General features: G+C 48.0%; 2 protein-coding genes across 2 annotated transcripts in view; both read left to right on the forward strand.

Annotated features, from left to right (window-relative positions):
* Positions 1-986: 986 nt before the first annotated feature.
* LOC135827697 (uncharacterized) lies at positions 987-2,390 on the forward strand. The gene has a single exon (XM_065340151.1). It carries the CDS (start codon positions 987-989, stop codon positions 2,388-2,390), a length of 1,404 nt encoding a protein of 467 aa, XP_065196223.1.
* Positions 2,391-2,606: 216 nt separating this feature from the next.
* Positions 2,607-13,139, forward strand: part of LOC135827698 (uncharacterized) — a 53,904-nt gene continuing 43,371 nt past the window's right edge. Inside the window, exons 1-9 of the mRNA XM_065340152.1 lie at positions 2,607-2,994; positions 3,428-3,508; positions 3,880-3,966; positions 5,003-5,395; positions 6,525-6,851; positions 8,562-8,645; positions 11,257-11,343; positions 11,962-12,042; positions 12,635-12,721. Of these exons, the coding sequence (XP_065196224.1) occupies positions 2,607-2,994; positions 3,428-3,508; positions 3,880-3,966; positions 5,003-5,395; positions 6,525-6,851; positions 8,562-8,645; positions 11,257-11,343; positions 11,962-12,042; positions 12,635-12,721 (1,615 nt within the window). The remainder of the gene's footprint in view (positions 2,995-3,427; positions 3,509-3,879; positions 3,967-5,002; positions 5,396-6,524; positions 6,852-8,561; positions 8,646-11,256; positions 11,344-11,961; positions 12,043-12,634; positions 12,722-13,139) is intronic.

Consider the following 13,139-nt stretch of genomic DNA (forward strand, 5'->3'; position numbering starts at 1 on the left):
ACAACACACGTTAGTGTTGTAAATGTACAGGTGAAGCCGTTCGGCGAGGAACCAACTCAACAGCGCATGGATAAGTACGCCATCACGATCCAAGGTAGCTGCGCTAGCATTCCGGTACGTGCGTTCGTGCTCCCTCCATCTCTCTCTCTCTCCTCTCTCCTCTCTTTCTCTCTCTCTCTCTTTCTCCTGGGCCTGTACTACGCGCCACGTGCTTGTCGCTTGTCGCGTAGCGCTGGACCAGGACGTTACACGTATACACCTGGAGGCACGACAACGTACTCGGGGTCATCGACAGGAACATGCGTGAGGAGATTCGAATCCGCGCTGCTGCAAACACCGTACAAACCGAAAATTCAAATGAGCTTGACTTCATCTTCATTTTCTATAATTTCCCTAACAGTTGCTGTGAACACCTGGAGTGGAGAGCGCTTGCTCGAGCGTTGACCCGGGTTCTTAATCCACCATACCCAGTTCGCAAGGCTGGACGGGGTTGTGCGGAGCAGGCTTTCATTTCATCTTTTCTTATTATTTCTGCTTTTCATCACATTACAAAAAAATTGCGCATTTTTCTCCATCTGCGCATAAAATCTAGACTGACAACCTGCTTGTTAAATCATGCACCTGCTTTCAGGCGTAAAAACCCTGTTGTACAGGTCTCAGTCCTCATTTGTTAGACTTAGAGGGGGACAGAGGGTAGGAGTCACAGTTCTGCGAGGAAGTGGACATGTTGATCCGCAATGGATGGTTGGTACCCCATGACCAAGCAGTCCATGGTGAGCCTGGTGCTGTGTTTCCCTTGTTGGCGGTGGCCCAGACGCACAAGGAGTCCACCCCTGTCCGCCCGTGTTTGGACTACCGGCAACTCAACAAGTTGATTGTGTCGCATCCAGGTTTGGACGTGCCTGTTTGCCAAGAGAAATTGCGTCAGTGGAGGTCTATTGGCAACGCCGACAGCCACGTGTTGCTGGAAGGGCCAGCTGTTCGCAATGGAGAGGATGGGCTTCGGTCTATCGATTGCGCCCAAATTCATGGACATAATCGTCAAGTGGGTCCTCCGTGCGTATGCTGATGTGGACAACTATGTCAACGATTTGTATGCTCCGAAGCCTCGTCTGCGTGCTGTCACCGATCAGTTGTCGCAGTACTGGTTGCCCACCAAGCCAGCGGAGCCAGTCGTCTCTGCTAGGGTACTCGGCCTGCTGCTGTCGGAGTCTGCAGATGGCCAAGTGAGGTGGAAGCGTCGTGGTGACGTCATGCCGACCTGTCAGCCCGGTGCCGTCACACGGCGCGAGATTTTCAAGTGGTGTGGCAAGCTGACCAGCCGCTATCCTGTCGGCTCCTGGCTGCGCGCGGCGTGCAGTTATCTGAAGCGTCTGTCTAGCCTTCAGCCTGGACGGGACGATCCAGTGTCTCATGAAGTCGTCGCTTGTTGTGCGGAAGTCATTCACCGTCTGCAGACCGATGACCCTGCGCAAGGTGTGTGGTCAGTTCCTGAAGACGCACAGTGGTCGTTGTGGTGTGATGCTTCAGACATCGCACATGGTGCTGTCACTCAGGCCGATAGTATGATTGTCGAGGATGGCTGCTGGCTGCGGCAGAAGGACGACCGGCGACACATTAACATCGCTGAGCGTGACGCCGTGATCAAGGGGTTGCACCTTGCCATGCAGTGGCAAGTGATGGAGCTCACGCTATTCACCGATTCCAAGACTGTGGCTGCTTGGTTGCAATTGGTGCTTGGCAAGGTGTCTCGTGTTCGCGTCAGCGGCCTGCAGCAGGTACTTGTACAGCGCCGTCTCCAGATTATCACTGATCTCGTCGCTGTCACGGGCTTGACAGTCAAGGTCCAGTGGATCAGCAGTCAGCAGAACAAGGCGGATCAATTGACCCGTGTTCCCAGCAGCTGGATCCGATGTGGCAAGACGCTCCTTTCTCGGATTGCACCGTCCGTCACCGCTGCGGTGGTGACCGTTAGTCCATTCTCATTGGACAGAGTATGTGCTGCTCATAATGCAGATCCTCGGATTGTTGCGACTCGCCAGCAAGTCATCGATGGTGACCCAGTTACTGATCCTGCGTTTGTCAAGGTCAAGTCACAGCTCGTAGTCCATGATGGTATGCTGTGTCGAAGTGTGAAGTGGCCGCCCAATGATGCAGTCGTCATTCCTGTTATTCCTAGTTCACTCGAGTCCGATATCGTTCGTGCTGCTCATGTGAACTGTGGTCATGAGTCTTGGGAGGGTACATGGCGCTTCCTCCGCTCGAAGTGCTATTTCCCGAACATGGCTGCCCAATGTCAGCAGTTTTTTTGTGCGCCACTGTTCGCCGTGTGCTGCTGCCAGCCTAACCAAGGGCGTTTCGGCGGATGCCAGTCGCCCTGTGGTGGCTGATGGCCCAATGGAGTGTTGTAGTAATAGATACTCTGGAACTGGAACTACCATTGTGTTCTCGTCTGCATGGATACTTTCACCAAGTGGGTGGAAGTGGTTCCGCTCCGTCAACATGACGCGGCATCAGTGGCCGAGGCATTTGTCGGCCTGTGTACGCGGTGGGGCCCGCCCTGAGTGGTCCGCTGTGATAATGGCACGGAATTCATCAACGCCGTGATGTCATCGCTGTTTGACACGTTGGGTGTGACAGTGCTCAACGGTGCCGTGAGTCATCCCCAATCACAGGGATCTGTTGAGCGATTTAACCGCACTCTCCTCACCTTAATTCGGAAGGTGTTGGATGAGGCTGATGTTTGGCGATCTGAGCTGGACGTGTTACTGTATTTCGACCGTATTCGTGTGCACTCTGTCCTCAAGATTTCTCCTATGTGTGCGATGCTTGGCTGGGAGCCCTCAGGTGTGCTCTTCTCGGCTACTCCTGGGCTGGGCCTGACTCCATCCGATCTTGAACGCCAGGCTGCTCGGATCCGTGATTTTGTGGAAGCTGAGCTGTCCTCCAAGGACTTTGTTGAGTCTGAAGCTGATAACTGTCTGTTCGCCGTTGGTGATGCCGTTCTTCTACGTTCTGAAGTAGAGTAACCCTCTTGCGCATGTTGTACGTAATGTAATGATTGATACGTACTTTCGATATTGATTTCGCTGGTGCACACGTTGGTGCAGCGCTGGTGCACGCGCTGATGCACACGCTGGTGCAGCCAGTTGTTTTGCGTTGTACGTGATGCAGCTTGTTGAGGAGAAGGGTTTTCAATATCTTGTGTTCAGTTCTTCTTGCTTCTGGCCGGGTCGAGTTCGTGCTTTTTCTTCTGTACACTTCTTGTGCATTTTAGAATTGAAATTAATAATTATAGTCCAACTTATATCCTCGCACTGGTCTGGTGGTGGATAATTCCACAACACTCTCGTTTTGTCTGTTCATTTTTGTGTATGGCTGATCCGCTCTCTCATTTTGTCTTCTCTGTGTGTGATATGTAATGCAGTTGTGTGCACAAATCCCTGGGTGAAAAAGAACAAAGCATGTGAATGTAAACCGAGACCAGACGGACCCATCTGCACAGAAGGTAAGGGCTAAAGAAGGCTGCTGTCATTTTAGCCCGCGTGTCAAAGAATATATGACCCATGCATACCCGCGTGCTGGACTGTTGTATTTGAAGACAAGAAAAAGTACTTCCCAGCGTTTATGCCTGGTTCTCCAGCTTATTAGCTGAGCGTGTGTTCTATTCAAGTGCATGGCATGATTATCAGTTGGATCTACCTGGGATTGGTGAATGGGTGTTAGTGTTAGTGTTTGTTGCGATGTTGAGGTCTATACAATGTCATGATGATCAAGAAACATGCGACAACGACTTGAGAATCCAATAGGTTATTCAAGTTCTATCCCTATTTTTATGTGTTTTGGGAAATACGTGAATGCACCCAATCTCTACTGCAGTGTGCAATTGCTTGAATGATGGTCAGTGTACTGAAGACGGCACCTGCAACTGCCGGAAAGGTTTCCATGGAGACCAGTGTCAACATGGTAAGTAACTGCTAAATGAAGTGAATACTCGTGTTTCTTTGATTCACATGCTCCTGGGAATTGTGACCATACATGTACATGCATACATCAACAATTATTCTCAAGTTATGAATCAGTTCGGAACCAAATTTGGGTTCCGAACCGATTCATACTTGTGTTTTACCACCCCCCCCCCCCCCCCCCCTCCTTTCGGACACAGGAAGCTAGTGCTTGAAGACAGCATGCTTTTCTGGAGACCATGCTCGAGATCTCTCTGACTTCCTAAGAGGCGATTTACGTGACGGCAGTCCATCCCGCCGGGAAGAGAAGCACGTGATCCAGAGAGCTTGCAAAACAGACCACGGAATGTCACGATATGCATTTCCAACCACCGCCCCCCCCCCCTCCCCCTCCCCCAGCCCCCTCATGGCACCGGGACCGTACCGGGATACGTTCGTGCCGAAATATGAGCACATGTGACTAAATCTCCATGGTAGCATCAGGCACGGAATGAGTCCTGCCGTCGTGCAAATCACCTCTAAAGCACTTGATTGTTACAGAAATTGTCTCAAGTGCCAAAAGAAGTGCCTCGGAAGTTTAATTATTGGTATGTCCCCCCCCACCCCCCCCCCCCCCCCACACCTCCTTCCCTCACTATCTATGAATTAACCATGGCTCAGCTCTCCAAACCCGGTGCAAAGACGGTCACCGCGAAATTATTCAATAGCCTGCTTGCATATACGCCTAATCAAAGTAACGTTACTAAAGTAGATAATCGGCAAGCGAGATACGGAGGGCTTGATGGCTGATCGAAGCCCAAGGTACCAGCCCGAGGGCTTTGATCAGTCATCAAGCCCGACTGTACCTCATTTGAATATGCTTCAGACAATCCCCAACCAATATTTTATCGGAAATAACATGCATCTTAACCTCTATATTATTTGAACTGGATTCCGGTATCCATCTGAGAAAGTCGGTGTATGTCGTGTTAGAGTGTGCTGCAGTTGTGTTCTACTTCGCCTGACTGTGTCTGGCATGTGTACTGTGTTATGTTCAGCTTTCAAGACAAAGTGCCTGGGCACAAATAATGCAATATACACCTGGATGGCTCTTGCCAGCTTGCCGTGTTATCCACATCTCGACTATGGCAGCTGCCAGAAGAAAACGAACTTCGTGCACGCCCGCGAGATGTGCGTGAGAAGAGGATACAACGTCGTAGACTATAATTCCTTCACTGAGCTTGCCTTGAAGCTGGGTGTTAGCGACTGCATACAATCATTGCTGAGCGAGATGATGGCTAGAAGTAACAGCAGCTACAGCACCCCTCTCAAGTTATGGACATCGTACATGTACTTTGGTCAGCATGTTATTTACGAGCAAGGCAAGGACAACTCGAGCGACGAACTATTTGACAGGGATGGAAGTGGCAACCATGATGTCATCTGTGAAGGTAGGCTGTTGCGTTTTAACCCCTTTAAGGCTATAGACCATGGCACCCAGGCTCTGCACTTCTTATTTGGCAATGAAAAAGATGTATAATCTATACCGGTATATACCATACTTCCCCACATATATGCCCATGGGCATATCTGTGAAAATTTGCTGCAGAAAAAGAGTTTTTGCTGTGTGAACATGTCCGGGTAGAAGCCCATGCGCTTATATGTGCAATAAAGGTTTGTGTGTGTTCTAAACAACGGTGTTATCACAATGCATAGCCGTATGTTCAGCTCCCGGGTGTTTCACCAATAGTGTTCACATTATAAGCGCATTAGGAAACCAGAGGCCACATGCCACGTACTGCTCTTTTCTCTCCGAAACTCAACACTTGCAAGCCAGATATGAAAGAAAGAAAAAATCATCAGTCACGCCACCGAGACTCGAACCAGGGACCTTGCTATTCGCGAGCAATGCTCGAACCAACTGAGCTACAGTATGACTCTTATCCACAGTGATGGTAAATCTATCCTTCTTCGATCAATCCATATCTGGTACTCCGAGTTTCTTGAGTTTTTTTTTCAATCGTCAGGCAACTTTTCTATTTTTATTATATAGTTAGGAAGCTTGGGAGCAACCACTCATATATATATATACGTCCTCAGCGCCTGGGAATCATTTTCAATGATGTATATATATAGCGGTTAGTGGGTTAAAGCGTGTGTCCAGTGATAGTAGTGGGACAGGAGGAATGAAACAGAGACGGCGAGAGTAGTGAATGCAAGCGAGGTTTTCCTCTTCAATGAGAAACCTACCAGTCTAGCCAGGGTCATATCCACACACGAGTAACCAATTAGTTTCATCTGCGAAGAAACATTTCATGTGTATGCTTGTGCCATAACCCGGTGTTATACTACTCCTTTGGCAGAACCGCTGAATGATTTGCAAATGTGACACGGTGCTGCTCTATGAAGTCTGGCGAGCCCCAGGCCTGTGAACATTGAACTACTCACTAGCTCTGGGCACTTCCGTATCCATGAGATCAGGTGTCATGGAGCGGGGCGTTTGATTTCAAGCCCCCCTTATTCGTAGATTTGTTTCATGATGTGTTTCTACCCGCAACTGTATCTTCCCTTGCTTTGCAGCCAAATGGCTCCAGGCCAACGATTCTGTACACGCCGCAGCAACTCCAGCACACAGACCCAGCGTGACTGAGCAGTTCGCAGAGGACGCATGTCAGGAGTACGGATATCATCTCATTACCAAGGAGTGGGTAGAAGAACATGGCCATGTGTTTACAGAGCATTGGCTAGAGAAGTTGGCCTTATTGCATAAGCACCAGCAAGCACCTTACCACGTCGCGTCAATCCGAGTCAATGGCCGTTCCCTTTACAGAACCGTAATGTTAAGCGCGCAACAGCAGACGTTTCTGCACGCCACAAGCAAAACTCAAGCCCAGATTCTCTGTGTCAGTAAGTGAGACAAGGCTTCTTAACTTAAACGGCTGACCATGCGCAAGTAGTGCTCTTACCATGCGCACGTAGTGCTCTGCCCTTGTGTGTGACATCAGCACGATGAGTATACTGTGGTGCATTTGTGCATTTGTGTAACATGTGTCCTGTGCCACCGTTAACTGTGTGAACAGGGCTTGTGCTAATAATGTGCCACTATGTACGATGTGACCTTGAAACGTGCAAACATGTCGTATCCAAGCATTTCTTGTACGCGCAATGGATCTCAATATAGAGAGCCCTTCCTGAACTGAGGATCAGGTTGTTTTTTTCCCGTTATTATTATTATTATTTTTTTCTTATTTTGTTAGGGATTTCCCAACAGGCAATGTTGCCTTTTTACTGGGAACCCTAAATGAGACTTTGTGTGAGCGCGAAACACCCGTAATTTCGAAGTTTTGATTGCGACTTGCTTGTTTGGCGCAAGCAACTTTATTTGTTGGAAGAAAGTCTATGCAGTGTGGCGTGGCGATTGTCCGCAACCCTGGGAGCGCAGGCCATATCTTGGTGTTCGCATGAGGGGTATGATGGGATATTATTTTACAGTCAAACACCGATTGTGAGGACGTTAACTATCCGGACAATCGGTTATCCGGATCTCCTGGTCGGGCTGGACAACATACAAAATTGGCAGCTTTTTTTTGAAGTTTTGCTGATTTTTGCCACTCGGAGCACCACTCAAGCGATGCCCAAGATGTTTTACAGCAGGTTGTTCAGTCAAAATGTACAACGATGAGAAGCTGGAGTGCACCTAGTTCCTCTTGTACTACCGAAGAGAATTAAAAATGGAGAAAATATGCTGGAATATGCATGTGATAGATGTATGAGTGGTCCCATAACCGACCATTCTTCTCATCTGATCACGGTGGAAATGGCCAGTGCCCCGAAGGGTGGCTGACAATTGGCACCCTGCTGTATTTTAACGGCAACTGTCAAATGCACTATGATTTAGCTCCTTGGCAGATCCTATGAGGGTAAATACTGAAATAAATCCCTGCTCTCACGCATCAGTTCCTATAATTTTTCGCTGCATGATAAGGTTTCTTGGACCATCATTTTGGATTATCAAAAATGTCAAGGGTTAGGGACTGTAAAGGCCGATTCACAATACAAATTCTTGCGACGCGACATGCAACTTTACAACACCTGCGACGAGCTGCGACAGCGACACACAGTTCACAATAGATGATATGCCAAATAAGGTGCTACAGTACTAGACTTGTGGGGGCATTGCACACAAGTTGCATACAAATTATACTACGATCGATGTGTTCACGGTAGGCCCTGAGCTCTGCATGAGGACAAGTCACAGGTAACTGTACAACTTTGAACTTTGTATGCAACTACTCTGCAATGCCCTCCCAAGTCTAGTTGCACGTTATATGGCATATCATCTATCGTTTTCATGTTTGCGACATCCTTATGCGCTAGTAGTACTATGCACGTGCACTGCACGTGCACCCAGGGTCGAAACAGTACTCCATTTTGTGTATGTCGTACAACATTCTTCAACTTCTGCGACAGGTGCCTTGCAACAGCTTGCGACAGCTCGCGACAGGCAGATTCTTGTCGCAACTGTCGCAAATCGCGTGTCACGTCGCAGAAAGTTGTACTGTGAATCGACCTTTAGAGTGTAATGCAATTGACTTTTTGTTGTCCTGTTCTGCACAGAGACATGTGTGACCGGTGTTCTTGGACCAAACCTGAGTTGTGTGTGTAACCGCACCTCAACCTTTGGTCAATATTGTGAAAAGGGTAAGACACCGAGCCATTCTTTTTTCTTTTTTTTATCTGAGAACACGCAGCAAGACTGCTGGAGATCATCCAGTATCATGATCTATGCAAGCGGAGAGACCGGCCCACTTAAATAATGTGAAAGTCATGGAAAGCCTTGTACCTCGGATGAAGCATTTGCTGGAGATGGCTGACATCGCCACGGCTAAATGGTTAATTAACTCGTGCTCAAGGGTGTCATCGATTGGCGAAACTGGATTGAGTGCGAGCAGGCAGTGACATTCGAGCAACGCTGGCCCAATCTAACAAAGCAAGGGTGTAGTACGCAAAATGCACGCATGTCGTACAAAGATACTGTGAAGGCTTCCAAAAACCGTCAACGTCCATTTCCACTCCAGCGACTCCCGGGTTGGGGGCCGGTGTGGTCGGATTCCACTCCAAGTACACCTACTCCGGATTCGGCCAGATTAGGCCAATTGATCACGCACTTGCTCGGAACGCACTTGCTCGGGATTCGCCCCATCGATCATGCCCATCTCAGTCAAATGTTGTTGTTTTTTCAAATCTTTATTCTCACGATAGCCAGTGGCCAATAAGAGATAATAGTGTAAGAAAGGAGAAAGAGTGAGGAAGAATTGGGTGGGCAGGGCCTAGGGGTTAATGACTATTTAAGTATACGGGCAGGGGTGGTCGCTACACGAGCATACAGAGTTGTGTAACAGCAGGGATATCTCGGATTTGAAGGGGAAACGAGAAGGGGTTTCGCGAAGCTGGGTGGGCAAGCAATTAAAGTAATGAAGGGCTTTGTACAGGGGAGAATGGAGACAGCGGTCAGTCCGCGGAGTTGGCAATGCCAAGTACGAGAGCGACGTAAATTATACTAAGGTTGCACGTTGCTAGCAGTATGCAGCGAGAGTATATGTGGTGGGGCATAATTGTGGCGCAGAGAATGCGCGAAGAGTATATGTTTAACTTTAAAGCGTGAAAATAATGTTGGCCATTTGATGCGATGCAAAAGGTGGGAGTGTTCTAAGTGTGTGTAAAGGGGAAGGTGGAGACATATTCTGGCGGCTTTCCGCTGGAGTCGTTCTAGCCTGTCAAGGGAAGTGTGGGACAACGGTGTGAGAGCATTGCTCGCATATGAGAATATAGGTAGTATGTATGTCTGATAGATGTGAGATAAAGAATCACTGGTGAGTGTAGACCTTAGTCGAAAAAGAATATTGAAAGACTTGAGTGATTTTTTGACTATGTATTCAACATGCTCCGTCAAACGGAGGTCATGCTTAAAGATTATTCCGAGGTGTTTGTGTTTTTGTGCTACGGTAAGCGGAATATTCCTGAGGGTGATCTGGGGTAGCTGTTCAGGGGGGCGGTTATTGTGGTAGAACGGGAGGATGACTGTTTTCTTTGTGGTAACCAGCAGGTGCCATCTTTGAAGCCAGTCTCCAGCTGCTGTGACACTCTGTTGTAGGTTTTGGGTGCAGTCTTGAAGAGGTCTCGCTTTGGAAATCAGAGCGGTGTCATCTGCAAATTGGCTACAGGTGGTGCCGGGATTCTCATATGCGTGTGGAAGGTCTATGGTGTAGACGAGGAATAGAAGCGGCCCAAGAATAAATCCCTGAGGGACGCCGGCAGGGATCTCGAGGAAAGGCGATAGGTCGCCATCCACCTGGACCCTCTGCCGACGCCCCAACAGGTACCGTCGGAACCACTTCAGGGCGTTGCCCTGGACACCATAGTGGGAGAGTTTTGCTGGAAGGCCGGCATGCCACACACGATCGAAGGCCTTGCTTAGATCAAAAAAGCAGGCATTGACGTGTTTCCCGTCGTCTCTCGCAGTGGAAAGGGTATGGACGAGACGGGCGATCTGCTGCTCAGTGCCGTCATTCTCGCGGAATCCGGACTGCTGGTTGGGCAGGTGGGGTGTGATGTGCTTGTAGAGGAGTTGATGTGCAATTTTTTCTTGGATTTTTGATGTAGTGCTCAAGAGAGAGATGGGTCTATAATTTTTTGGTTGGGTTGGGTCACCAGGCTTGAGTACTGGAGTAATGGTGGCATCTTTCCACTCCTGTGGAATTTCTCCGGTTTCGAACGATAGATTAAAGAGGGACGATAACGACGGTGCAAGTTCCTTAGACGCTTCTTTGAGTAGGCGGTTTGGAATAGAGTCGAACCCGGGGCTTTTGTTGGTATCAACTCCGCGGAGGAGTTTTTTTACCTCAGCTTGGGAAGTCGAGATTTCTTGAAGGGGACTGAGGATGTCAGGGGTGGTGTTGATGGCTGGAGTTTGCTCATCCGCATTGGCCACGGACAGTTTGCTCTGTGAAATGAAGAATTCGTTGTTGTTGTTGTTGTTGTTGTTGTTGTTGTTGTTGTTGTTGTTGTTGTTGTTGTTGTTGTTGTTGTTGTTGTTGTTGTTGTTGTTGTTGTTGTTGTTGTTGTTTATGTTGTTGTTGTTTATTTTTATTTTACTTCACCAAGTGAACAGGCATTTCTGCCTTCTCACCAGGTCAGCGGAGACCTAGTTCCGACTAAATGATAAATGTCTCGATTTCCACTAAGCATAGAGTAACACCCCGTGCATTTTTCTATGCCACTCCGTGCATGCGTTTATTGATGGGCAATGCAGCATGCAAGTGCTTGAATCAGGGTCAGTGTGACAACAAAGGTGAATGCAGCTGCCCGAAAGGATTCACCGGAGACAAGTGCCAACTCGGTAAGTAGAAGAGATTTAGTTTTCGTCAAGTATTCTTTTTCAGTTCCCTTGGGATTTTTTAATCATGCAATGACAAGTACTTTGACTCGCTAATGAAGGAGTCCACGCTTTTTGGACGTGATCGTACAAGGCATAATAAGAAATTCTATGGCAACAGTCCATGGTAGCCATGGAAACAGAGTGTGGAATTTTGCATTCCACTGCCATGGCAATCAATATGCCATGGTCGAAATTCACTTTGGACGCAGTTGCAAGCGCTTCGACAGGAACATGGGCGCCCGTTTTGTAAATTGATAAAATTGCACATATGCAATGCCCTGGATGTAGTCTTGCCTTTTGCGCCATTACTTTGTACTACAAGAACCTCATCTCAACCATTGTTTCAACAAGATTCTCAAGCAACAGCACTTTTGCAGCGCGATTTCTTGGGTTCTACCCGTAGGACCCGTGGTCTTACCGGTAGGACGGCATGCTAGCTATCATTAACAATCCAGAATCACGGGTGGTCAATATCATTCTGGAATTGCCGAACCAAATGCAACTTTAGTCTGCCTGACTTCCTGTCTGGCTGATTTACTCTCTTCCTCTTCTTCCCCTTCCTTGCGATGTGTGATGCAGTTGTGTGTACACATCCCTGGGTGAAAAAGAACAAAGTATGCGAATGTACGGCCAGACTAGATGGACCTAACTGCACAGAAGGTAAGGGCTGAAGAAAGCTGCTGTAATGTATGTAGGCATGTCAGAGAATGTATGACCTATGCTCTCACGCATGCTTGAATGTTGTATTTTGAAGACAAGAAAACAACTCCCGAGTCCTCATGCGGGCTTCTCCGACCTATTCTGCAACATATGCTCAGTTTGTAGCCGGGATGTGATAATTTTAAACTGATTAGGAGAGCATATGTCGGCTACAAGAATTCTGGCTAATCTGAACACTGCAACTAGAATACACCAAAAGGGGCGAAGAAGCTAAAATATTGTGTTGCCTTGTAAAAAAAACTGATCTAAAAAATAAGAAAAGAAGAAGCTACAAATTAATACATCTCTGCACTTGAAGTGTAAAGCGTGAAGTGTGCAAAGCAGCGTGCACGGAACTCAATGCTGCGCCCCTACCCCTTCGGCAAAAATATTGATATGGGGAGTTGGACACCCTCGTAAGTGGTTAAAAGAGCTGGTTTGAGGCGTCCATGATGATGAGCAAGGACATGTGAAAAATTTCTCGACAGTCCGTTATTCTATTCCTTTTCGTGTGCTTTGGAAAATGCGTGAATATTCCCAATCACTGCTGCAGCATGCAAATGCTTGAATGACGGCCAGTGCACCGAAAATGGCACCTGCATCTGCCGGAAACGTTTCCATGGAGATCAGTGTCAGAACAGTAAGTATATGGCGTATGAAGTAAACCCCTGTTTTGTTCATGTTTCTGGAATACTGTAAAATGACGCAAATATTAACCATCGTGAAATCAAGCTTCAACAGTGGGTGTATGTAGGTGTCCACTGTGCTTCGCGACCTTTTGCCATCGCAAAATGGTTGGTTCTAAGAAATCGTGAAAATTTAGTGACGCGAATATTGGGCGATTTACTGTAGTTGAAAGCTTGGCTGCTGTTCATTATTATTTGGCTGTGAGCTGCGCTTGGCGGGTCTCTACATTTGTGGCATTCTCCGTCCGCACTATGTACACGCCAGTGTCCGAGTTTACAAGACCCACGGGCACCATACAACAGGACAGCTAGCTCCATGGACCTGCAAGCGGGGAAGATCATTGGACATGCATTCGTAGTGCGTTTGTACGT

The sequence above is a fragment of the Sycon ciliatum genome, chromosome 11 (assembly GCF_964019385.1).
Source record: "Sycon ciliatum chromosome 11, ocSycCili1.1, whole genome shotgun sequence".
Classification (NCBI taxonomy): Eukaryota; Metazoa; Porifera; class Calcarea; order Leucosolenida; family Sycettidae; genus Sycon; species Sycon ciliatum.